The 27191-nt window shown below is 41.8% G+C and overlaps 1 protein-coding gene across 2 annotated transcripts in view; it reads left to right on the top strand.

Moving 5' to 3' along the window:
* LOC143930290 (transmembrane protein 150A-like) overlaps positions 1 to 27191 on the top strand; it is a 236192-nt gene that overhangs the window by 63113 nt on the left and 145888 nt on the right. The window contains exon 2 of one of the 2 annotated variants that reach the window (XM_077454484.1): positions 4467 to 4514. The exons of the other annotated variant lie outside the window; for it this stretch is intronic. Within the exon in view, the coding sequence (XP_077310610.1) occupies positions 4467 to 4514 (48 nt within the window). The remainder of the gene's footprint in view (positions 1 to 4466; positions 4515 to 27191) is intronic. 2 annotated transcript variants of the gene reach the window in all.

Below are 27191 nucleotides of genomic sequence, written 5' to 3'. Positions count from 1 at the left end.
AGGAAGATGGATGCGGGCTTTGTTTGCAGGAAAGTGTCACATAATGTGCCAGTATGCGATGCATACAAGCACATTATGCCTTTTACTTTGCAGGGAAGGGGAAAAAAATGTTTTACTTCCTCTTTACCAGTTTCTCCTTGCCTTTCAGGCATCTCATTTTTTTGGAGGCAGGCTCTTGGCCATCCTTGTAGACTTGGCCATGATGGGATGGTATAGCCTGAATTTTTGGAGGGCTCTAAAAAGTCATAATTGCTTTCTTTCCCCTGATAACTTCCAGCGTCGCTTGACTACTCTGGAAGAATGTTCAAAATCTCGATGTGGTATCCACTCCCTTCCCTTTGCATATTTTGGCCCACTTCGGACCTATGCTGGGGGTGCCAGGAGGAGCGGGTTATTCTCCTGCTTATTTTTTGGTCCTGCTCTAAACAATCATTGGACAGAGGTTTGTCGGATTGTCCAAAAATTTACGGATTATTCTGTACTGGATCGCCTGGCTTTTTATTCCTTCCATATTTCAAATATGCCTACAAAAATCTACACAATCTATTACCCGCCACCTTCTCAACGCCACTAAATCAAGTATTTCCCTCAAATGGAAGGATCTGCAACCTGGATCCATTGGACTATGGCTTCACAAAGATAACCAGCTGAATATAATGGAGGATCTTGAGCTGACGAATCAACATGAATGAGAGGTGTATACTAAAAATGGGAATTTATTCAAGTTTCTTCATAGAACATACTACACCCCGCTAGATCAGCAAGCATTTTTCCTGCGTACCCGTCAAACTGCTGGAGGTGTGATGCACCTGGAGCAGATTTTTTATTTTTTTTGCATGTTTTTTGGCTCTGCCCACACATCCTGCACTTCTGGGTGGGTGTGATGGACTGTTAGGTTGGAAACTACAATTGCTATTGCACCAGGAGGGGCAAGTCTCTTAAGGTGCATCTCACTGGTTCGTAGGTACATGTGACTCTTCCATCCCAGACTCTAATTTTATTTTTATTTATTTTTTCCTTCCTCCCCTTAATCCATTATTCCTCTCCTTTTCCTCTAGCTCTTCTGCTGCACACGAAAAAAAAAAAAAAACAGCTGCGTCCTCTTGTCGTATCCTTATTCATGCATCTCAGTTTCACATTGACTTCATGATTTTCTGACTGCACCACATGGTACAACTTTAGTCGTCTCCATCTGCCCCACTAGTCTTCTGTTCCTATTCTACCTATGATGGAGCGACATACCTGGCTAATACATTTTTGTTTTTTTACGGTTGTTTGGTTCTTGTTGAAAGCAGCCAGCTTGGTATACTTTGTCTATTATATTTTGATCTGATTGAGACTGCCATTTACAAAGTTGAAAACATAATTGTATTACCACCATTTTTTGTTCACTGGGGTCTCTGCTTTCAGAAAATGTACTTTTGGGGTGGAAACAGTAATTTCTTGTAGGGATGCAACAATACCAGCTTTTAAGAACGGGTACCAATACTTTTTCTCAAATCTTCACCAAAACCTACTTTTTAGTGGCCTGTCAGGGCTTGTTTACACAATACATGCAGACTTCACTTGCAGAGACACCAGTTTCGCATTGTTTTTTGTTAGCATTTTCAGTGATTTTTTACAACCTGTTTATGTGCTGGCAGGCTGCTGTATGATTTTGAAAGATTCCTGTGCGATTCAGTCCGGTTCAGGTGTGATTTAAAACCTCATACACTGCAATTTGCATTGGAATCCCACCTGAACTGCTGAATGAATTCGCCCATGACCTGGCTTTGAAATTGCACAGAAAAGCCGGCCTGCACGTGTGTGAACCGAGTCTAAAGGTATCCGTTTTAGTATCAGAGCATTGGAAGAGTACCAATGCTTAGCATCAGCACTGATATTGGCTACCGGTATCAGTACAGTGCTAACTTCTAGCAAAATATGCATGTTTTAATGTGTCCAAAAATTGGATATATTGATCTGGTAAGCCGTTAAAGGTTTTTCCCTTTTATCCATTTGGCTTTTATGCTGAGTGCTCAAGATTGGTTGCCTTATCAGGTAACAGCCTTTATCGTGGACCTTCCTTTTCCCTAATGTCAAAGGTTAGGGGGTATGTCGACCTTTGGACATGCTATTACTGGCCAAACTTCCCTTCCCTTCAGAGGTTAAGTATACTAGTCATCCCATCCCCCCTTCCTAGTACTTGGCCCAGCATACATCTCTTCTTGTTGATCATGTTATTGGGGGGGGGGGGGGGGGGGTTTATTGTCTCCTGTTTCAGTATGATGCATCATTTGTTTTTTTAAATGGATGGTTGTTTTGCCTGCCACCTTTTGCAGGTACATTTCTTCAGGTGGTTTGGTCTCCCTAGTGGCGAATATTGTTCCTGGTCTTGAACACTAGTTTGATTCTTGGTGCTTGGTGTTCCCCTCCTGTCTAAATTGTCCTGAAGGGGAACATGATTTTAGAGCATTGGGTTTAAAGTGGAATTCCAGTTATACCCTAGCTAAGCCTAAATCCACCCCCATGCTGACCATTATATCTACCCTGTAAAAGGAAAAGCTGCCTATACTTCCCTATTCTAGAGCCGCTCTAGTCCGATTGTATGATGACCAGCGTCCAATGCTGCCTTCAGTATAGAATCTCACAGGCTTTTCAACCGTTGTCGCTACCTCTCCTCCACACTAAAGCCAGCACTGGAAGTCTGTCCAGGGAGGCTTTAGTATAGGTAAATATAAACAAACATATTTTCTTTTACAGGGTAGATATCGTCTTGGGGATGGGAGTAAATTTTTTTATTTAGTTAGGCTCGGTTCACACAGGGGGCGACGCGAGGCGACACGACTTGCCGTGCCGCGACCTGACAAGTCGCCCCCGTTCTGTACTATGGAACCGTTCTAAGAGGAGCGACTCGAGTCGCTCCGACTTAGAATAAAGTTTCCTGTACTACTTTTGGGCGACCGCTGGCGACTTGCATTGACTTCTATACAGAAGTCATTTACAAGTCGCCGCTGAGGTCGCGGCAGGTCGCGGCGCGGCAAGTCGTGTCGCCTCGCATCGCCCCCTGTGTGAACCGAGCCTTAGTGTTTGACTGGAATGCCACTTTAAAGAGGAAGTGAACCTTCCTGTATAATTTATACCTATAGGTAAACCTAGAATAAGGCTTACCTATAGGTACTGTAAATATCTCCTAAATGTTCTTTGTTCAGGAGATATTTACTGTATACTGTGCCAAATATTGTCGGTGCAATGAAGGAACGACCGCCTGTGCCGTTTCTTCAGATGTGTGTGCCGTGACGTCACGTGGCTCCTGCCAGTCACACAGCCAAAGATCTGTTTACTTCCTCTTGCTCTTTTCATATTTGTGCGTTTTGGGATCCGATTTATGAGACCCCCAAGTCTCAGGACATGTCAAGTTCGATATTTCTATGAGAGCCATTCCTACGGACACTACAGAAGTCACTGCGACTTCAGAAAAGGTATCTCCACTACTTTGATCTGACTTTTAATGCAACATTGGTCCAGAGAATGTGATTTCAGATCAAAGTTGCATGAAAGTTACGCTGGAAATTGCGTAACTTTAAAGACGCGCCAATGTAAAAGGGGCCATTTTACTGTGAGTGCAAAAATCTCATTTTTCAGTCTTAAATTAACAATCATGAAGGCTTAGTTTGGAAAGGTTTGTTTGCTCCCAGAGTACTGCATGAGGATGACTGAGGGTCTAGAAGTTAGAGAGAGATCACCTAAAATTTGACAGCTGCTACCAAATAGTCCTATAATTAAAAGGAATGGAACTAACATATTTTTAAGTTTATGGTTTAGATGCTGCTGGCTTGCATCAGACCCTCAAAAACTCACTGAAAGGCTGAGCTGGCTGCCTGTTCAGGCATCTGGGTGGATCCAGACGTTAAAGTGGAGATCTCTCAAGAGCCTGGACTGGCTGAGTGAGGATAGCCGGGAGCAGACTTTTAGCCCGCTCTCAGGTGAATAGGGGTTGCAGAAGTGCACTCCTGTGACCCAGAGGAGTAGGGAAAGAAAACTTTGGTCCTACTTCTCCTTTTAAATGTAAATAATCCCTCTTGAAAAACCTGTAGAAATAAAATTAAGACTGAATGTTCATTTTCTTTATTGAACACCATAGAGATTGGTATTTCACAAAACCACTAGACGGTAATAGTTGAAGAAACTTTTAATTCAATTGGTTGCTGTTGGGCGGCAATTGCACAATTCATAATTCATTGAAGCTTGATCATGAGGACTTAAACAGTTTAAAACGTTTGGAAGATTCAGTGTACATATTAAGATTAGATCATATAAAATTGTCAGTGGAGTGTAACAATACAGTAAGATTGTTTAATAAGCTAAATAGTCTTGTTGAGCATTATTAGAAAAGGGACATTCTTGCTTGGGTGCAGAGAAAAATGTAATGAATATCTTAACTTGAATGAGTGTGTAATTGTGTTTTTTTTTTTCATCATTTGCAGGTATGCCATGGCATTATCAAACAACCACATATGCCCTGTGTCTAACTGGTAAGACTAATTTCACCATTTATACCTATGTGCAGATGACTATAATCCATATGTACAGTTCTAAAACAAATTTAGTGCGTTTTTGTACATGAGTGCTTGTGTATCTTATTTTAGACCAAGTGATGTTATCACTAGGTCTCTGTGTACTTCACTATGGAGTGCAGGCAGATCATGGCTGACGGGATGGGTCAGTAGGGGGCTGTACAGTGAGGGGAAAAAAAATATTTGATCCCCTGCTGATTTTGTATGTTTGCCCACTGATAAAGACATGATCAGTCTATTGAATTTTAATGGTAGGTTTATTTTAAGTGAGAGACAGGAACAACAAAAATATCCAGAAAAATGTATTTCTCTAGTCTGTCCAGGGCGGCACTAGAGAGATGGGCTCCACCTCCGGAGGCAGGAAACACAATAGTTTAATCCATAAAAGGCCGGCTCTTGTCCCTCTTCCCCAGCCTTTGTTTTCTCCACCGGAGGAGGAGGCTGGATGGAGCTCTCCTTTCCCTGTTCCTAGGTAGGGCTGCCCATGGAGAGGGGGAAGGTGGTCTGCAGGTATCTAAGCCCTCTGGTCAGGCTGCTGGAAGCTGGTACCGGCGCCGTCCTCCATAAGTAAACTGGGGAGGGTTAGCACTCTCTCCGAGCAGGTCTCAGAGGTGTGCTGGCTGGATACTGTGGTATCCCGGCATGAGTCCAGCGGGGGGGGGGGGGGTAGGCTTCAAGTTCCAGCCTGTGGAATGCCGGAGGAGGGCGGGACTTCTGGCACATTAGTTTCGGATCGCGCAACACTCCAGGAGGACAGCATGGACCCACCAGAGCCAAGTGGCAGTAGTGCGGCCCAGCTCTGGTAGGCAGACACTGGGGTGGTTTTGGCCTACAGGGGGGGAGGGGCTTAATACTAGGTGCCCGTCTTCTCCCTTCTTCCTCTGTGAGTTTGGATTCACAAGACTGGATCCTGTCAGTGGCTGGCAGGGGTGCACATAGCTGTTGGTGAAAGCACACACACTTGTTGGCTAAGATATCTGACAGCATGTCCTTGTTTTCTGCCTCCCTTCTCTTCCCTCCTTCTCTTGTTTTAGGCTCAGCCCAAAGAACCAGAGAGGTCACGGGGGAAGAAGAGGTGCCCGTCTTGTGCAAACAAATTCAAAGAAGTGTGGAACAAATAATTTTGTAACTGATTGTTTTGTAACTGTGACTATTGATATATTGGTTTACAAGGAGGCAACGGGGGGGGGGGGGGGGGCATGCAAAGAATTGATTTCTGGCCTTAAAGAAATTAAGGCTATTAACTCAATGCTGTCAAACCTTGAAACCCCAAAACAACCAGCTGAAGTTCCCCTCGCTTCAGCCCCAGAGGAGGGTAACGAATTGGGGTGGGGGGGGGGTGGAAATCGCATTCCTTGGAGGAGCTAAGTGAGACGCAGTCGCCAAGGGACAAGGTCACCCAGATAAAGGCTCTCGCTCGAGGAGGTAGACTCTTTATTGGGTGTGATTTAGAAGTTGCTTGATATTAAAGAGCAGGCCTCTTTACAGGACCAGATGTATCAGACCCTTCAAGAAGACCAGAGCAGGGTATTTCCTGTACACAGCATGCTGGCCGACTATCAAACAGGAGTGGGTGGATCCGGAGAAAATGTTTTATTTTTTCCTAAGAGCCTCAACAGGAGATTTCCCTTTCAGTGAAGATTCCACTTGTAACCCTCTAACTGGATGCAGCTTTTTCCCAGTGCGCAAAATCTACAGACCTCACATTCGAGGACATGGGTGTCCTTGAGGAACCCATGAACAAAAGGATGGAGGTACTGCTAAAACGGTCATGGGAAGTAGCCATGACAAATTTTAAAACCAGTAATGGCTACAACTGTAGTGGCTCATAAATTGGAGGTTTGTTTGGACCAGCTACAGGCCCATTTGGAGAGTGAAACCTCCCGCAAGGAAATTCTAGAATCCTTGCCCATGCAGCAAAAGACAGTAGGTTATGTGGCAGATGCTTCTGCAGATTTGGTTGCGCTATTTGCAAAGGATGCAGCTCTAGTAAATGCCTCCTTGGTTAAAATCCTGGTTGGGGGACCTGGCCTCAAAAGTAAGGCTTTGTGGCATCCCATTTGAAGGAGACCTCTTGTTTGGGCAGGATCTAGACAAAGTTCTAGACCATACCGCTGACCAGAAGGCTTTTTTTTTTAATTAAAAAAATAAGAGCCTCAGGAAAACTTTTTCTGCCCCCAGAGACAGCATGGTTTTCCATGCTGTTGCACATGGCAGGAGAGCCTTTCCTCGTGTTGCCCGAGAGGAAGGATCTGTTGTCTCAGGGCCCAATCCTGTTGCCAAAAATGCACGTCCTGAAATTGTCAGCTTGGTGTCTGAGAAAAGCCCCCTAAAGTCTAAGGGGCTCTCGGACAGGGTGGTAAATATTCTTTCCAGTAGAAAGTAACCCAAGCAATTTATGTTCAATTTTGGAAAGTTGTAGACACCAAGAAGGTGGCTGCAGGTATTCCAAGCCATCTTGGAGTTTTTACAAGAAGGTGCTGACCAAGGACTGGCCATTAGTACACTTGATTTTTTGATTTTTTTTTATTTTTGGAGCAACTCCTGGCGTTAGACCCTCTAATTAGCAGGTTCTTTAAGGGGTTATCTAGGATTAGGCCTATTCCGTTTAAAGTTCTTTCAAAGTAGGATTTGTTGATAGTATTGCAACGGTGGATAAAACCTTTGCAAGAGGAAGAGCTGTCCTTTAAAATGGGCAACTCTCAACTGTCCTTTTTTAGTGGCAATCTCCACAGCCAGGCACATTAGCAAGCTGCAGGCATTTTCGATTAAGGAACCTTTTCTGCAAATGTTTGAAGACAGATTGGTATTGCGTACAGACCCGGAGTTCTTGCCTAAAGTGGTATCAAATTTCCACAGGACTGTTTGTCTCCAACCAATCTGAAGGGAACAGAATTCCACCAACTGGACGCAAGAACCTGTGTCTTACGGTATTTGGAGTTGACTGAAGGCATTAGAAAATCCAATGCCCTTTTTATTTTACATTTGGGGGAAAAAGTCATGGCTCTAAGCTTTGAAAGGCACAATTTCAAGGTGGATCAAACAAGCTATTGTGGAAGCTCATAAAGTTTTAAAGAAGGAATGCCCTTTTTTCTCCCATGGCTCACTCCACATGGGTGCTGCCTGCTTTTTGGGCAGAGTGAGCTGGTGCAACAGAAGAACAAATTTACTGAACAGCATCGTGGTCAAGCTACTCGACTTTAACCACTTGCTTACTGGGCACTTAAACCCCCCTCAGTCCCAGACCAATTTTCAGCTTTCAGCGCTGATGCACTTTGAATGACAATTGCGCGGGCATACAACACTGTACCCAAATGAAATTTCTATCATTTTTTTCCCACAAATAGAGCTTTCTTTTGGTGGTATTTAGTTACAGCTCGGAGTTTTATTTTTTGCTAAACAAACAAAAAAAGATGCAAAAAAAAAAAAAAAAAAAATCATGTTTTAATAGTTTGTTATAAAATTTTGCAAACGGGTCATTTTTCTCCTTCATTGAAGTGCGCTGATAAGGCGGCACTGATAGGCTGCATTGGTGGGCACTGATGGGCTGCATTGGTGGGCACTGATGGGCTGCATTGGTGGGCACTGATGGGCTGCATTGGTGGGCACTGATAGGCTGCATTGGTGGGCACTGATAGGCTGCACTTGTGGGCACTGATAGGCATAGTTAAGGCGGCACTAATAGGCACAGATAAGGCGGCACCGATGGGCACAGATAAGGCGGCACTGATGGGCAAAGATGGGCACAGATAAGATGGCACGGATGGGTGGCACGGATAAGTGGCACGGATGGGTGGCACGGATGGGCACTGATAGGTACCACAGATAGATGGGACTGATGGGCACTGATAGGTGGCACTGATAGGTGGCTCTGATAGGCGGCACTGCTGGGCACTGATGGGCGGCACTGCTGGGCACTGATGGGCGGCACTGCTGGGCACTGATGGGCGGCACTGGGGTGCAGCACCTTTGAGGCAGATTGGGTGGCACTGTGGGTGGCACTGTGGGTGGCACTGTGGGCATTATGGGCACAGACGGGGGGCACTTACTTTTACTTTGTTATTTTTCAGGATGGCACTGCGGGAGGCAGGTGGGCACTGGCAGGTGGCATGTGGTGCCTTTCATTGCTGGCCGTGATCGGGACTGATGTCCCGATCACGGCCGCCGGTGATCGGCTTTTTTTTTTCTCCTCGCGCTGTCAGGAGGAATAATAGCCGATTACCGGCTCCGTTCTATCACATGATCAGCTGTCATTGGCTGACAGCTGATCACGTGATAAGGGGTCGGGATCGACCCCTTACACGGATCGGTGATCAGGCGAGTCTCACGGACCCTCAGGGGGCGCGCAGGCCGCTCGTAACCAGGACGACGTCAATAGACGTAGTCCTGGAAATCTAGGTCCGCGCTAATGCCGTCATTCGGCAATAGCGCGGTACCCAAGTGGTTAATAAAGTATTATAGACTGGACCTTATCTCAGCGCAAGACCAATCGTTTTGGAGAAAGGTCCTCCAAGCGGTAGTTCTCGTTAATCCTCCATTTTGTTCTGGACAGATGACTAGGGAAAACCAGCGTTGCACTTACTGGTAACTCTGTTTCTGGGATTCTTCCAGGACAGCAGGGATTCCCTCCCTATATGCTGCTATAACCTTGGGCGAGTGTTTTTGTTTAAGAAGCCGTTCAGGGAAAGTTCTCGGATAAAGCCCAGGGAAGAGGGACAAGAGCCACCCTTTTATGGATTTAATTATTGTGTTTCCTGACTCCGGAGGTGGAGTCTATCTCTCTAGTTCTGTCCTGGACGACTCCCAGGAACCGAATTACCAGTAAGTCTAACTCTGGTTTTCAAAAAAATTATTCATTGATTTGCATTTTAATGCGTGAAATAAGTATTTGACATCTTCTCAAAACATGACTTGGTGGCAAATCCCTTGTTGGCAATCGGAGGTCAGACGTTTCTTTTAGTTCGCCAGCAGGTTTGCACACATCTCAGGAGGGATTTTGTCCCACTCCTCTTTGCAGATCCTCTCCAAATCATTTAAAGCGGAAGTCCACAAAATTATTATATATCTATATCTATATCTATATCTATCTATATATCTTTTTTTTTTTTTTTTTTTTTAAGTCAGCAGCTACAAATACTGCAGCTGCTGACTTTTTTAAAATAAGGACACTTACCTGTCCAGGATGCCCGCGATGTCAGCACCCGAGGCCAAACCGTCCCTCTCCTCTGATGCCGTCACCATCTTCGGTAAGGGAATCGGGAAATGAAGCCTGGTGGGAAGGGAAGAGGCATAGACTCCAGGAGTCTATGCCGGAAAGTGGGTGCACCCCCCCCCCCCAAAGGAAAGGTGCCAATGGGGAGGGTTCCGAAAAGCAGAGGTTTAGTTTTTGTGTGAACCTCCGCTTTAAGGTTTCAAGCTGACGTTTGGTAAAAGCATAATGGACTAGTATGCTAGTATTCACTTTGGAAATTTTCGTGCGTAAATTCAGAATCTGCTGTCAATAGTTGTGTACCGTACACACTATATGAAAATCAGATGAAAATTCTTTAGACGAAAAATGTTGCCTGATTTTCTTATAGTATGTATGAACTTTAAGTGTGCGTTTTTTTTAAATGGATGTTTTCTGACATCTTTTTTTTTTTTTTATTTTTTTTTTTTTTTTTATTGTGATTTCATAATCTATTTATGTGTGGATATAAGTCTACACACCTGTTAAAATGTCAGGTTTCTGTGATGTAAAAAAGACACATAAATTTTAATTTTTAAATGTGACCTATAAACTGTACAACTCAGTTTAACAAAACACTGAAATCTTTTAGGTGGAAGGAAGTAAAAATAAACTAAAATAACATAGTTGCATAAGTGTGCACATAAACTAATACTTTGTTGAAGCACCTTTCAATTTTATTACAGCACTCAATCTTTTTGAGTCTATCAGCATGGTACATCTTGATTAATAATTTCAAGAGAATATGGGATGTCCGGCGCTACCTTTTATCAAAGATGAGTACCACCCTTATTTTCACTAGACACAATATTACCACAAGACAGTAGGTTAATCGTTATAAATTTGTTGGAAACAATCGAATCCTCACCAAAAAATACAATAAACTGTGCATAAAGGGACTACAGAAAATCTTATAAAGTGCTTTGTGCAAGGATAAGTGCTACATATAATACTTGTTGTGAATCACATGCAATTCACACAATTCCCTATATGTGTTATATTATTCAGCATTCATAAACTACAAAAAATTAGGCTATGGTGCAACCTCATGAAAAACCAAAAACAATATGGCTATAAAAAATTTTTTCTATAGGCACCAGACCCCAAACCTCATGTGCAAAATAGCAAGATAACTTTACCAAATATATGCATATACAATAAATATCAACCAGGGTATTTTATATATTATATAAAGAAAGGGAAAAAAGATTTTTTATATATATTATGTGCATAAAAAATAAATTTAAATCAGAAATAAAAAGTTGTTCAAAAACATTAAGCAAACAATAGAGCCAAAAAGTGATAAACAAAAAAAGGAAGAAAAAGAAAAAAACACAAAAAGTCTATTAATATCCACACGTGGAAAAAAAAGAAGAAAAAATAAAAAAATGGAAAAAATCATCAAACAAAATCCTTGATTGTGCAAATCCAGCAGGAATAAGGTGACTTTTGTGCTTGTGACTGAATTCTCCAGGTGACTGTGTGCTCCCCCACAAGGTTCCCCACTCACCAGAACGATACACCCCTGCAGGGGTAAAAAGCCTTCAGATCAGTCTTTGTGTGATTCCAAACTTTCAAATCCCGTATACGATGCGATTTGCTTCAAGAAATACACCCCTCCCGGGGTACTCCACCTTTAAATGCGAACCCAGTTTTCAGGCACCATATGCGCAATCCAAAGAAAGGAGGGAGTCCAATTTAATCCTCATAGGAGAAAAAATAAAATCTCCATAGTGCAGTAATTTTAAATGTGATCAAAAAATAGGGGCACTAATTGTAATGGCAGAAGAAGACTTTTATTTTTAAGAAGCACATATGCCAATTTTTTTTTTTTTTATAAAAAGTGTGTGTATATGTGTGTGTGTGTGTGTGTGTGTGTGTGTGTGTGTGTATGTATATATGTGTGTGTATGTATATATGTGTGTGTATGTATATATGTGTGTGTATGTATATGTGTGTGTATGTATGTGTGTGTATATGTATGTGTATATATATATATATATATATATATATATATATATATATATATATATATATATATATATATATATATATATATATATATATATAGTATGTATACACACACACATACACACATACGCATATACACACATACGCATATATATATATATATATATATATATATATTATAATAATTATCACAACCTTATAAAAAAATAATAAAAAACAGTCTCAGACAAGTTATAATAAAGTTTTGAAGAAAAGCTAGCAGAGGGCAGAGTAAAGACTTAGCTCACTCCATAATAGGTCCCAAGTTAACAGTCAGCAAGGGGCCGGCAAACTAAAGAGGACATACATCCATTTCATAAATAGTTAGTAGTGCCAGCAGTCCGCCGTTTAAAAATGCGGAAACCCCACTGCTAACCCTCGGGTTGTGGCTAGAAAAAATACATACATACATACATACATACATACATACATACATACATACATACATACATACATACATACATACATACATACATACATACATACACCCTCTGCAGGCTTCAAAAAACGTAATAGGGACCCGATCGGAGGATACGCAGCATGCGCTCCAACTGCGTTCCACCCGTTCACGGCGACCCGGAAATGACGTAGTGTGCGTGGCTCAGTCGGACGCGTTTCGTCATTGACGTCTTCAGAGCTTGGTGATTATAACTTACACCACCGCCACATTGATCTTCTGAGTATCCCATGTGTGCTCCTCAGCCCCCCTTCCAGAACTTTCAGGATGGAGAGCAGAAAAAAATGTAAAGGAAACCTTGTAATTCTTTTAAAATATATATTTTGTGCTTTGTGGCTTCCGATACTGCGCCTACGACTGCATGGCTATGTGTAAGTGACTATTAGGTGGGTTTTTCAACCTCCCTATGTTCCATCATTGCAATTATTAATTTACTACTACTCTGTATTTTCAGACCAATCACGAGCTTGCTCCAGATGAGCGGCAGTAAGCCGCGAAACGCGTAGAGCTACTAGTTGCCGTGTATTCTGGTACCCCAATTCCAACAGCATTGATTTTTGAAATACTGTACAAATCATGTTTTTTTCATTAATTCACTGCAACAACCAAGAAGTCATAGATTCTTGTAGTTGCCATACTTTATGAATTGTCCATTCTATTATTATTGGTTATTTTATGTATATAATTGAGGTGCGCCTTTATAACTTATTCTGTATCGGTCATTACAATTGTATAAAGTGAAATGTTGATGTCAATGATGTGTCTGCCCGCGCACCTCTCCAATATACATGTAATCATGCCTTGCTAGATAAAAAATGAATAAATAATCTTTTCAATAGCCATTTTGTCTCTTTTTAACCCCGTACTTCATATAAAGTCCGGCCCAGCTCTTGTTTTTAATTTTTGCCTTACATTTGATAGGGATGGAGGCTATGACCTCATTTAAAGTCCCAAATTTTCCCCTTTTCCCTTTCCCCATTATGTGATATATTTTTTGTTATTTTAAAAGTGCCACTGTCGCATTAAAAAAAAAGGTATCGGCGAGTACTTGAGAAAGTATCACTACTTGTACTCAGTCTTAAAGTGGTATCAATGCAACCCTATCACAGGCCATAGTGAATGTGTCAAGTGTGTGTGTGTGTGTGTGTGTGTTTATTTTAATTTTTTTTAACTTGTTCCATTCACCAAGATTGTTTCTACTAATAGGAGTAGGCTAGAAATAATAATTGAAATTCAGTGTGGAAATCAATGTGGTGATTTAGAAGCTTTGACTGTAGATTTGCTTTCAAAAAATGTTTGAAACCTTTTTATAATCGTTTTTGTGTCCTAGTAGGGTTTGTAGGTGGCAGTCTGATGGACCTGGCCTGTACCATTTATTTAAAAATGGTTAGTGTGGTTTTCAGTTTTTGCCTGTTTCTTTGTTGCAATGCTATTATGTGTCCCAGTAGGTGATTATCTTCCACCCCTCTGGATTGCTGCTAAAAAAAATATATATATATATATATATATATATATATATATATATATATATATATATATATATATATATATATATATATATATATATATATAATTTTTTTTGCACTTCTGTCATCGAACAAAACTTGTTCCATAGTGTGGGGGGTTCTGGCCACCAGCAGGGGCTTTCCATGAGCTATCTTTTTTTTGTTTTCTAGTTGTTCTTTAGCACACTACTTCTGCTGGTGGCAATACCCAGGTGATCTAAAGCGGATCTGTACATTTTAAGATTATAGGCTATTGCCACGTATGAAAAGTATATTTTCTGTTCTTAAAATGTAATTGCTAGCAGATATGTGACATTATTTCATGCCACTGGCCATTTTTAGTAGGTCTAATTTTTGTGTCTGGTGTTCCACAACTCTAGCCAGCAAGATAGCCAAGTATAGTCTGAGCCATGAGGATGACAATGTTATTGCCCGCATGCACTGAACGAATTGTCCTATTGCAAGGGAAACCAACTATAGGGATCTGTATGCTGGGTGATATTGGGGTCCCTCTTTGTCCCTCAAATAACAATACTGGGACTATTTAACCCTTTCTATGGCAGCCTGAGTGCCACTCTGGGATTAGAGAATGGATCCGCTACTAGAAGTGTCAGTGACCATGAATAAAATCCTCTGATATGGCTTATTCAATTCTGGTGACATTCCTCCTGAAAAAGCTGTGGTCAGCAACACATGTAGAGGAAGCAACAGTCTAGCCTTTATAAAAGGGGCAATTGGTCCCAAATTCTGCTTTTATATGGAAGATGAAATTGGTGACAGGTAAATCCTGTTGGTGTATTTTACAGTCCTGAATTCTATGCAGGACCGGGCTTTCCTTTTCCTGGTGCAACCGCTGCTGCTGCTTATAGAGAGGCACAACTTAGAGGTAGAGGCCATACAGTCTATAACACATTTAATGCAGCAGCACCTCCACCTGTCCCAGCTTATGGTGTTGGCGTTTATCAGCAGGGATTTTTTTTGGTGGAGACGATTATATTTTACACTATGGAGGCCTGCTCTCTTTATGGGGGTTGTGTGATCGGGCGGCGGAGGCTTGACAGCGATTCCCTTTGACCAAAGGGCCTGGCTGGGTTTAAAGCCACGTGTGGGAAAGACCTCCTGTAATAAGAGGTCACAAGGAGATGGTAAGCAGCCATTCTTATGAGGTGGAGGCTTTCTTTGAAATTCACATACTACTTTGGTGAAGGTGTTTAACCACTGAGGGATTTATTGGACATCACGTCTTTTATATGGACTTCCTTTAATGTGTTCACTATAGTTTCACTTATATGCTTTTTTCTTTAGCGTGGTTTATTTGTGTTCTGTGCGTATCCCACAGGAAGGTTGCTGCTTTTATATTCACTCATATTTGCTTTTTTTATATTCACTTGTTGATTTGTGACAACACAGTAATACCCATTTTTTTTTTTTTTCTATTCGGGATGCACCGAAATTTCGGCATGTTGGTGTTTTCAACATATTGCCGAAGAAAAATAATGCAGATAATAGCGCAGTAGTGGGGGCATTGCTGCCCATTGCGGGGTGTCATCCTGGCAGCTCAAGGTCCTGTCCTCCCCTCCCTTCTCTCCTTGCAGAGCAGCGATCTCCCTTTTGTCAAGGAGCTGAATTGCCTGGGCCGCATTAACAAATGTCCCTCCGCTCTGATCCGGGCACTGGTGAGGGGCTGCATCCGCAGGCACGGCTGCTGATACAAGAGATGGTTGGAGACTGCAGACTGCATTTTTGTTGAGCTTTTCTTGAACTAAAGGTGCCAATAATGGCCAGCAATAAATTAATGATTTAAATTGCTGATATTATAATACAATGGCATATAAAAATATAAATATTTGTTTAAAAACTGTAATTTTTGGTTTTTGGAAAAGTGCCTTTTCGGTTTCTATTCAGCCAAGTATAGTCAACTGAAAAAATAATGTAAATGTTTTATTTTCACTTTTTTTTTTCTAATTGGGACTGCAGTTTGTGTAACAACAAAACTTTTTTTTATTTTTTTTATTTTTTTTTCAGATTTGGTTATTTTTCATTAGCGGTAAACTGCCAAAATTTTAGTAGTTAGGACAAATCCTGTATCCAGGCCTCTTCATATGCGTTTAGATCTTGTTTTTTTTTCTTTTCTTTTTTTTTTATTTTTTTCAGTTGTCACATCTGTTGTCTCCCCTGTGGTGTTTTGGCACAGTTAATTGCCTTAAAACCTGGATTGAACAGGTCCGTGTACCGTATTTTTCGGACTATAAGGCGCACCGGATTATAAGGCGCACTAGCAACGACCGGCTGATAAAATGGATATTTCCATATATATAAGGCGCATCGGACTATAAGGCGCACGGTCGATTTTGTGAGAAAATTTAGGCTTTTACGTGCGCCTTATAGTCCGAAGGTTTACGTCAAGAGACCGGGTGGCTTTTTCCACGAATCTCCATCCCTATTGATCTGTGACTCCATGCGCGCCCATCTGACAGATACTGTTAACAAAGAACTCCAGCGATGTCAACAGGTCATATATAAGGCGCACCGGATTATAAGGCGCACGGTCGTTTTTGGGAGAAAATTTAGGCTTTTACGTGCGCCTTATAGTCCGAAAAATACGGTACATGTCAGCTTTCTGTTTTTTGCTTTTAGTTCAGTCAATTGAATGTTCTCCATGCAAAATAACAGAACATTAGTGGGTTTAATATCTTTTGTACGAGCTATAATTTCTAGATTGCATTTTGGATGGCAAGCACACATTTTCTTCTCTTGCACACAATCATGCACCACATCACTTGCACATTGTCCACATAATCCCTCCCCCCCCCCCCCCCCCCTCACCCCACACATTTTGTTGCTGTTATCCTTTCACCTGTTTATTACTGGTTCCTCACTTTCTCTTTTTACTTGCATTGTTTTGTTTGTTTTCCTTCCCTTTTTTTTCTGTGTGACATCAACTTCAAATACCCGAGTCCGCAAGCTCTCTTTTTATTTATTTATTTTTTTTTTTCTTCCTTTTTAATATATAGATATATCAAAATATCTGGGTGTGGCTATTTTCCACACATACAGATTAGGGGTATTATAATAGATTCATGCCCTGCACACACCCATTGACCATATTTTAAAGTGTAGGTCCCTAATTTTATATATATATATATATATATATATATATATATATATATATATATATATATATATATATATATATATATATATATATATATATATATATATATATATATATATATATATATATATATATATGGAATTCTATCACAGGTGCGACCTGCCACACTGTCCGGCTGCCAATGTCCGCACCCACTCCCTATGTTCATGGGGGGTGAGGTAGTAGTGTGACCTCTCGTAAGCCACGACGCTGGACCCTTATTTTTCCTCTTGGCACTTGGTGACATTTTGGACCTGGGGACACTCTAGATATGTGAAGGGAAATTGAGGCAGTCGTTCTAAGGGGGAACTCCACTGAAAGTACTTCGCTCTATTTCTTTGGACGTGCATCATTGGGTAAATTATACTAAAATATCAGGTATTCCCAGTATAAACAACTAATATTTGATGTATTTATTCATTACATCTTTGTTTTATAACAGACCATTTCTCTGAAGAAGACCCCCTGAGTGGGTTGAAACGTGTTAGGACTATACCTTCACTGTTGTCATATTTGTACAGTGTCAGCAATAGTCGGGTCTGTTTTTGCACATCCATTGTTATCATTGTACTTTTTATACAGCCCTTATGTTATTTTATTTTTTCGTTTGGAGTTTTTCAATTGTTCAGGTGGAGCTCATGGTTTTTACCTATGTGCCATGTTGTTTTTTTATGGTAATAAATATTAAAACCCTTTTTATACTATCCTGTCATACATTTATTGCTTTTGCTGCCTAAAAACCCCTATTGTGGGGGAGTTTGTTCTATTTTTCATATCCTTTCGGGGTGAGCAGCACTCTCCAAGCCCCTTGGGCAGTGTGTTCTTTTTTTAGTGGCATTTTTGATTATTTTCCCCTTCTGTAGCAAATTAGGTCAAGCTTTTGCTGTGTGTGTTTTTTTTTTTTTTTTTTTTTTTTGCCTTCCTCTGGATCAACCATGGTAAAGGATTGTGTATGCGGGATTGTATGTGGTGGTCCCCCCCCCCCCCCCATATTGGTTGAATGGACTTGTGTCTTTTTTTTTCAAACGGACTACGGTAACTATGCAATTCAGGATGTCTACAAGTACTACACAGCTATTTGATGGTGAAAACAGATAAAATGTTCAGAAAACCACACAATCTCTTAATGGTGCTTGGTGGTTTGCATATACAATAGATAAACTTGCATCAGATCTTTGTATAAGCAAATTTTTGGATGCTACTACAACCCTGATTCCAAAAATGTTGGGACACAGTGTAAAATCTACATAAAAACTGAATGCAACGATTTGTAAATCTCCATTGTTCACAATAGAAACCATATCAAATGTTTAACTTCTTCGTGCCAAGCGCACGCAAAAAAAGCAGCCAATCCTTGGTGCAGAGCGGCCACATATTTGAGTTCGTTAGCGCTGACGGTGCTGTGCTGAGAGTGCGCACGCCTTGTGCACTCCTGGCACAGTGACCGGCAGCGAATGGAAAATTCCTGTTCGCCTTATGTAATCGGGACTTTTCCGATCATCTGACAGCCAATCGCGGTGGCCATAAGCATACCTAATAGCAAACCCCTTAAAGGTCCGGCGCCAAGGGGTTAAACTGAGATGTACCAGTCTCAAAAAGTTGGGACAGGACAACAAAAAGCTGACAGTACAACCCCAATTCCCAAAAAATGTTTGGACAGGTAATTTTTACCATGGGGTAACAGCACCTCTTCAAAATTTTCTTCCAGCTCTTCCTAGTTAGTACCACTTTATCCATTTCAAAATTACCTTTTGTTTTTTTCCTTTTTAAATGGTGCATTTTCTCAGTTTAAACATATTCTCAAACCAATATATATGAAAATCATTGCATTTTTTTATTTAGGTTTTACGCAGCATCCCAACCTTTTGGTGTTCTACAATATTCCACTGTACTAGCTTTTACGTTTTCATTGCTGTTTTCTTTCTCTCTGAGTAGTGACAGAGCTTTCCTTGTGTGACCTGACACATTCTGTAACATTGTTATCGAGTACTATTTCTGTGTAGCGATAATCCAACAACATAAAACAACTTCGCTGATGTCATCTCTTTGACTTTTTATTCCAGTTGGAAATGCTGTTTCTCTTGCAGTGCACAAGACAAATCATAGAGGTATGCACCAGACTGAAAATAAGCTGCCAAACCATTAGTTTTAGAGTGAAGGCCATTGTTACTCATTGTGTACATTTGGTAACTTCCAGTGCAGTGGAATATGTTTTTTGCGTATATATTTTCCTGTTCCCTTGTACCTGAAGTGCACAAAAGATGACTTATTCACTTTAAAACTGGGCCAACTACTAAAACCCCCAAGCATATATATTTTTTTGAAAGCAGATGCCCTGGAGAATAAAATAGTGGTTGTTGCAGTTTTCTGCTCAGCCATTTTTTATACCCAAAATTTCAAGAATACATGTTAACTATTTATTTATTTTTATAAACTTTTTTTTTTTTTGCTGTCCCAAGGGATGGACAACTTCCCTTGTGGTAGAATGGGCAGTGACAGTCCCTTTTACTGATCTCCCACCCTCAAAAGCATCTGATCAAACCAAGATAAGTTTGATCAGATGACACAGTGGTGTTTGACCAGTAGGTGGTGTGTGTGTGTATATATAGTTTTATCTCCAAAACCTCTTTATCACTGTGTGCATGCTTTGTAATTTACCATGACTTGTTCCGCACTGTACCTCTGTGTGGAGGCCATCGGGTACACCTTCCTATCCTGCTAGGAGAATAGTGAGAAGCACATTAGTGACCTTACCAAATCTTGAGACTGCAGTCAACACAGCTGACCATGCTGCCAATTGTGATGCAATAACTTGGTCGTTGTCGGCTTGCAACGGGCAATCCTGTTACTGACCGAGTCCCCACTAAAACTTTGCAACAGATTTAAAAAATATTTTCTTAAAATGTATACAGTGAATCATGATGCCAGTCATACAAAATATTTTTTGAATAGCATGGCCTTCAGCTCTATATGAGGAAAAAGCTGGGTCCACCCTAAAGTGGAGCTTCCGCTCATTGGAACCCCCCCCCCCCTGCGGTGCCACAATTGGCACCTTTCAGGGGGGAGGGGGTGCAGGTACCTGTACAGTACAGGTATCTGCACCCACTTCCGGCGTAGATTCTGCATTAGCTACGCCCCTTTCCGCAGAATCTACGCCCCTTTCCGAAGGTCCCCCGCTGCCTGCTGGGAAACTCGCGGATCCCAGAGACAGCTGGGACCATCCTTATTGCGGAGCACGACTCGTGCATGCGCAGTAGGGAACTGGGAAATTAACCCGCAAGGCTCCACTTCCTGATTCCCATACCCAAGATGGCGGCGGCAGCACCCGAGAGACGATCGAGAGATCGGCTTCGGGTGCCGACATCGTGGGCACGCTGGGCGGGTAAGTGTCATTATTTTAAAAGTCAGCAGCTGCAATATTTGTAGCTGCTGGCTTTTAAAAAAAAAAAAAAAAGGCGGACTCCCGCTTTAAGACAAAAAGCGCTGGAGAGTACTGAAATCCCAAAGAGCACCTGTGGAGATATCACAAAACAGCAGTTGGGGGAAAAGGAACCCTTCTAATCTGAGAGACCTGGAGCAGTTGAAAGAGTGGTCCAAAATTCCAGTAGAGAGGTGTAAAACTCATTGATGGTTACAGAAAGCAATTTATTAAATTAAGGGTGACCATTTTGCCCAGTCCTTCTTCTTTTTTTTTTCTTTTTTTTTCTTTTTTTTTTTTTTTTTTTTTTTTTTTTTTTTTGGAGTTTTGCATGGAAAGTGTCAGATTGGGCTTTTTTCTTCACTTTTTCTTTGTATCATACCAATACACACCAAGTGAAACATGAGAATGCCTAAACATTTATAATTGAAAAAAAAATGATGGTCAAAGTGGTGCATTATCTAACAAATGCAGGGGGTGCCAATATTTTCGGTCATGACTCCCTCTACAGTTTTTCCGTAGCCAGATCAGATAGGTTGGGTTGTCAAGTTATTTATTGGAAACTTTTTGGTCTGGAATTTATATTGGCAACTCTTTTTCTCAGTGCTCTGAGGTTCTCAAAACACTGGCACAGTTTATGGAAGATGGCTGCCTATCCATGTTTTGATCACTGGTGATTCGGCAAATCTATGGACTCTAAAGCAGACAAATATATTCTCTTGAAGCTAACATGCGTTAAGTTACAGGCTCATTACCCAACAGTACAGCTTATGGGTGAAATATAGAAGATGTATATTGAGGGCATTGAGAGAATTACCTCTGTGTTTTGAGGGAGTGCCTCTTCCTTCTCACCCAACCTTGTTACTTGATGTATTCTATAGCCTACACTTATCGTGGGCTTTGTCCTAAATACAGTTTTACCATAGGCCCTACCCAAACTTTATCTGTCATCTATTATTTAATTAAATTTTTTTGTTCCAATTCCTCTGGATTTCTTTATAGAAATTCCTTTTCTGATAATTGCTCCTTTGTGATTACTATGTCTGGCTTGAGTATAGAAGGCAGATGTGTATTTAGTGTAATGTTCTTAATTACCCGAATGCTTTCTGTACATTCCTTGGTTTGGTGGCTGCTCTGTGAATGTACAGCTTGTAGAACAGTGTAAATTTGCTGTCCTCTCACAATAACTCAACACAGTCATTAATGTCTAAACCACTGGCAACAAAAGTGAGTACACCCCTATGTTAAAATGTCCAAGTTGGACCCAATTAGCCATTTTTCCTCCATTGTGTCATGTGACTCATTAGTGTTACAAGGTCTCAGGTGTGAATGGCAAGCAGATGTGTTTAAATTTGGTGTAATCGTTATTAACCACTTCCCACCCAAGGACGTCCTGGACTTTCAGTGGGAATATCGCATCATTCAGAAATCCTCGTTTTTAGCCGGTGATTCTGTGCACCATAAGAATGATCATAGCGGCAGTTCCGCCGTTTGATCGTTCTTACAAGCGATGGGATGGGCATCCCCCCTCCCACCGTAATCAGGTGCTTCTCCGGGCTCTCCCGTGCCATCGGTACCCAGAGAAAGAATCGGCCACCGTCGGATGAGGAGCATAAAGATGTCCGGTGACCAGATGGTTACCGTGGTGTATATCTTTGACCGTCGGAGGCCTGGGCGTGACGTTATGACGTTGCGTCCGGGTAAGCATGAGATTGTGGATTTTTTTCGTCATCTCATGCTTTACAGCCTGGAAGAGCGATGTGAGGTCTTAACCTCCCCGGCTGTATTCCTGAATCTGGCTCGAGGGGAGATTTCGGTACCAAAAGTGTTAACCCCGAGCCAGACGGGATCGCATCGCAGGATCCATGTAGAGGTTGCTTACCTTGTCCCCTGGATCCTGCAATGTCTCCCCACTGTGATCTGCGAGCTGCTGTGTCTTGCTCAATCTGTCACAGTGCCGGGTTCCGTTCCCTGTGAGCATTGCAACGCACGGGGACTGAGTTCGGTGCCAAATTCAAAAAGTAAAGAACAGTCTAGATACAGTATACTGTAATCTTACAGATTACAATACAATACCTTTACTGCTTTATGCTATGCATACTAGCTCATTATGCCTTTGCCTTACATGGTGTTTGTTTTTTGTTTTATTGTTTTTTTTTTTGCCTTTACTTCCTCTTTAAGTGAGTTATTTCTAAGAATTTCAGGCCTACAATATGAAACGCCAAATTTCCATGCAAAATAATGGTACCGCTTTCAGCACCTAAAATCTGAAATGATCATACCGCCAGGGAGGTTAATGACCCCACATCTCTCCATAAAGAGGACCTGTCACAAATGATTCCTATTACAAGGGATGTTTACATTCCTTGTAATAGGAATAAAAGTTTCATAGTTAGTAAGGTTGAATAAACCATCCAGTTCAACCTGAGTGTGTCTACAATTGTCCCTATCCCTGTACATTGTACACTTACTTTGGTCCCTATCCTCAAGGAGCCCACAATCCAAGGTCCCCCATTCATATACTAGGGCCAATTTTGGACAGAAGCCAATTAACCTATCTGCATGTCTTTGGATTGTGGGGTAAACCAGAGTAACCGAAGGAAACCCACACAGGCACAGGGAGAACATGCAAGCTCCAGGCCAGTTGTGTCGTGGTTGGGATTCGAACCAGCGACCCTTCTTACTGCTAGGTGAGTGTGCTAACCACTTCACCACTGTGCCGCCCTATAAACCACTGTGCCACCCTAAAGTGAGCAAAAAATAAAAAAAGTTGTAAAAATAAAAAAAATGTAAGTATAAATTTTTTTTTTAAAATGCTCCTGTCCCCGGGAGCTCGTGTTCAGAAGCAAATGCACACGTTTACCCAAGGCATGTCTGTCAGATGGTGTCAAGCGTGTGTGGTGGCATCCAGTTGAGTACAAATACAAGTGTGTCTTGCCTACAGTCATGCATGGTAGTGTCATGGTCTGGGTCTGCATGAGTGCTGCCAGCACTGGGGAGCTACAGTTCGAGGGAACCATGAATGCCAACATGTACTGTGACATACTGAAGCATAGCATGATCCCCTCCCTTTGGCGACTGGACCACAGGGTAGGATTCTAATATAATAGCGTCTCCAAACGCACCCTCCAAGACCCCTGCCTTGCTAAAGAAGCTGAGGGGAAAGGCAATGACTGGCTAAGCATGTCTCCATACCTAAAACCCTATTGAGAATCTGTTGGGCATCCTCAAACAGAAGGTGGAGGAGCACAAGGTCTCGAACATCCACCAGCTCCGCAATGTCATGGAGGAGTGGAAGAGGACTACAGTGACGCTCTGGTCAACTCCATGCCAAAGAGGGTTAAGGCAGTGCCATCAAAACATTGACACTTTGTGCCCAGTTTGGACATTTTCACTTAGGGGTGTACTCACTTTTGTTGCCAGTGGTTTAGACATTAATGGCTGTTGAGTAATTTAAATTTGTTATGCAAGCTGTACTCGCACTACTTTACATTGTAGCAAAGTGTAATTTCTTCAGTGTCACATGAAAAGATGCAATAAAATATTTACAAAAATGTGAGGGGTGTACTCACGTTTGTGAGATACTGTACAGTGAGCTGTAGTGTTGGCTAAAGCGAACAGGGGGGCTTATTTTTAAAGCGGGAGTCTGCCGGGAGTGCGGGGGTTTTTTATTTTTTATTTTTTTTTTTAAAGCCAGCAGCTACAAATACTGCAGCTGCTGACTTTTAAAATAGTGAGACTTGCCTGTCCAGCGCGCCCGCGATGTCTGCACCCGAAGCCGATCTCTCGATTGTCTCTCGGGTGCTGCCGCCGCCATCTTGGGTATGGGAATCAGGAAGTGGAGCCTTTCGGCTTCATTTCCCGGTTCCCTACTGCGCGTGCGCGAGTCGCGCTGTGCATTGAGGATGGACCCGCTGCCTCTGGGATCTGTGTGTTTCCCAGCAGGCAGCGGGGGACTTTCGGAAAGGGGTGTAATCTACGCCCCTTTCCGCAGAGAGCTATCCAGGAAGTGGGTGCAGATACCTGTACTGTACAGGTACCTGCACCCCCCTCCCCCTGAAAGGTGCCAATTGTGTCGCCGGAGGGGGGGAGGATTCCAATGAGCGGAAGGTCCACTTTAGGGTGGACCTCCGCTTTAAAGTGCATCTAAACCCAAAAACAAAAAATTGAATATATTGCCATTTCTTTTTTTATTTATGAAATAACATAACAAAAATATCATACAAAAAACTCATTTGTCATTAACAACCACTCTTGTATACAGTATTTATATATTCGACTATCCAATCATCCCCCCCCCCCCCCCCCCCCCCCCCATATAAAATGCCAATACACCATATATCCACTCATTTTGATTTTCCCGTACTTGATATATTCTTATTTTTTCTCAGAGGCTACTCAATTTAATTAATCTTTATATCCTACTCCAGATCCATCACTCACCAGGGGACATTCATTCTTTGCAACCAGGGTTTCCACAGCTTGGCAAACTTTAGTTACCTTGTCTAGTTAGCGTTGCTTTTACTATCCATACTAACTTATCCATAGTTCTGACCCATTCTTCCGGTGTTGGGGGGGAGTTCCCTGATTGCCAATTCTGTGCAATTAATTTTCTTGCCTGGTGCAGGCTTCTCGCTATAGCTGTCGATGTACTTGTCGGCCCAACTTCTTTTCTAATATAGCCTAATACACATGCTCTAGGTTCCGGTTTGAGAGTTACTCTAAACGTGATATTGATTATTTTCAATATCTCTGTTCAATATATTGGTCCAATATCGATGCAGCCTTGGGCATCTCCAGAATATGTGTATGAGGTCCCTTGGTCCCCGGTCGACGGCCGAACATGTACATTTTTCTTAGGTGTATAATGAGCTATGTGCAGTAAAAACAAGTGGGATGCTTTTTGCGAGGGGGAGACCGACACAAACGGTCCGAATTCTAAAATCCTTGCCCATTGCTCTGCTGTAATTTCTTCCACATCCTCTTCCCATCTTGTTTTATTCTTAAAAAGCCTTTCCTTATTACTTTTACCCATTATTTGCGTGTACACTTATTGATATTAAACACTTATTAGTGTCAGCTTTGATTATCCTTTGGAGAAGGGGAATCTTGCACCATTCTGGTGTACAGTTATTATACCGTTTACCCAAGGCATGTCTGATCTGTAGATAACTGTAAAATGACTTATTTGATATCCCATATTCTTGTCTCAGCTCTGTAATTTTTTTTAAGATGTTACCCTCATACAGTTGGGCTACCCGATTTACTCCGTGTCGCTCCCATTCCTCGTTCTTCCCTATAGTAAGAAGTTCTTGCAGATTTGTATTATTCCAAATGGGTGAGTATTAATTCCCCTGTACCCCATCATTCTCTTAACTGTTAGCCATATTTTAATTATCAATTTTAATGTTGGTCACCCACTATCTAGAGAACCTGCCTCTAACGCTTCTACTATAAATGTGGAGAATCCAACAACAATCTGTCGCTAGCCTCCCCCCAATGTAGCACATAGTTACATAGTAAGGTTGAATTAAGACACCGGTCCATCCAGTTCAACCTGAGTGAGTCGACATCCTCCTAAATGTTGCAACTGAGCTGCCAAATAGCTATACGGTAGGGGGACAGCCAGACCTCCCTCATTTGTTGGACACTGCAATACTTGCAGATTAATCCTAGCCTGGCCTTTCTTCCAGATTAATTCTCTAAAAAGTGTCTATCTTTTTAAACTATTTTTCCCCAATTAAAATTGGAGAATTATGGAGCAAGTAGAGCAATTGTAGCATCCAGATCATTTTGATCAAATTGGCACATCCTACCACTGACAGAGAAGAAGTCTACTCCAGATGTCACACTTCTGCTTGAATTTTAACAGTAGTGGGGCTAAGTTGTCAAATATATATTGATTCGGATCCTTTGACACCACTATCCCAAGATATTTCATTTTTTTTTCTACTACTTTTAACTGGGGTATTCCTATTGGAATGGAATTAATGAGTAGGTCAACTGGCAAAAGTGGTGACTTCTCCCACTAAACCCGAATATCTACCAAACTCCTCCACTATGTGCATTAATTCAATTAGTGAACCCTCTGTGCCCCCCCCCCCCCCCCCCAAAAAAAAAACAGAACATCATCCACATACAGAGCTATCCTTTCTTCCCCACATTTCCTTTTTTAATCCCTGCAGTACAATTGATCTGACTGCGCATGCCAGAGGCTCCATCGCTAAAGCGAACAACAGGGGTGATAAAGGACACCCCTGTCTCGTCCCTCTTTCATGTGGGATCTTTTCTGAATACTCATTATTGGTTTTTGACTTTGCATTTGGATGATTGTATAAAGTTTTCAGCAATCCTATGAAAATCGGGCTGGATCTTTTCCAGGACCCGTCAGAGATAACCCCACTTGAGGCTGTCAAACGCCTTGGCTGTGTCCAAGAACAGAACCGCGCTCGAGCCAGTAATCTGTTGGGACCTGGAGGTTCATATATAACCTTCTTATATTGGCACTTGTAGATCTACCAGGGATAAACCCTGATTGATCTAAATGGAAAAGTTTCAATATACATTTATTCAACCTAGATGCCAGCACCTTTGCCACAATTTTAACATCGGAGCACAGTAACGATATTGGTCTATATGCGGATGCCTCAAGGCAGTGCCGGAACAAGGTAATCCGGAGCCCAGGGCAAACATGCCAAACTGCACCCCCACCCCCAAGGTGTATGAGAATTGTCATCAAAAATCACTCCCCCACAAAAATAAAGACTGAGCACTAATCTTTTTCACCCCCCCAAGCATAAATGCCCCCCCAGTGCAAATCTGCTTCCCTGCTGAAATCCCCTCTCCCAGCACAAATCTTAGCTC

Source organism: Lithobates pipiens, unplaced genomic scaffold (assembly GCF_037356315.1).
Source record: "Lithobates pipiens isolate NorthernLeopardFrog02 unplaced genomic scaffold, aLitPip1_a1.2 Scaffold_25, whole genome shotgun sequence".
Taxonomy (NCBI): domain Eukaryota; kingdom Metazoa; phylum Chordata; class Amphibia; order Anura; family Ranidae; genus Lithobates; species Lithobates pipiens.
The sequence above is the reverse complement of the archived record's forward strand: the minus strand, read 5'-3'. Positions and strand labels throughout refer to the sequence as shown.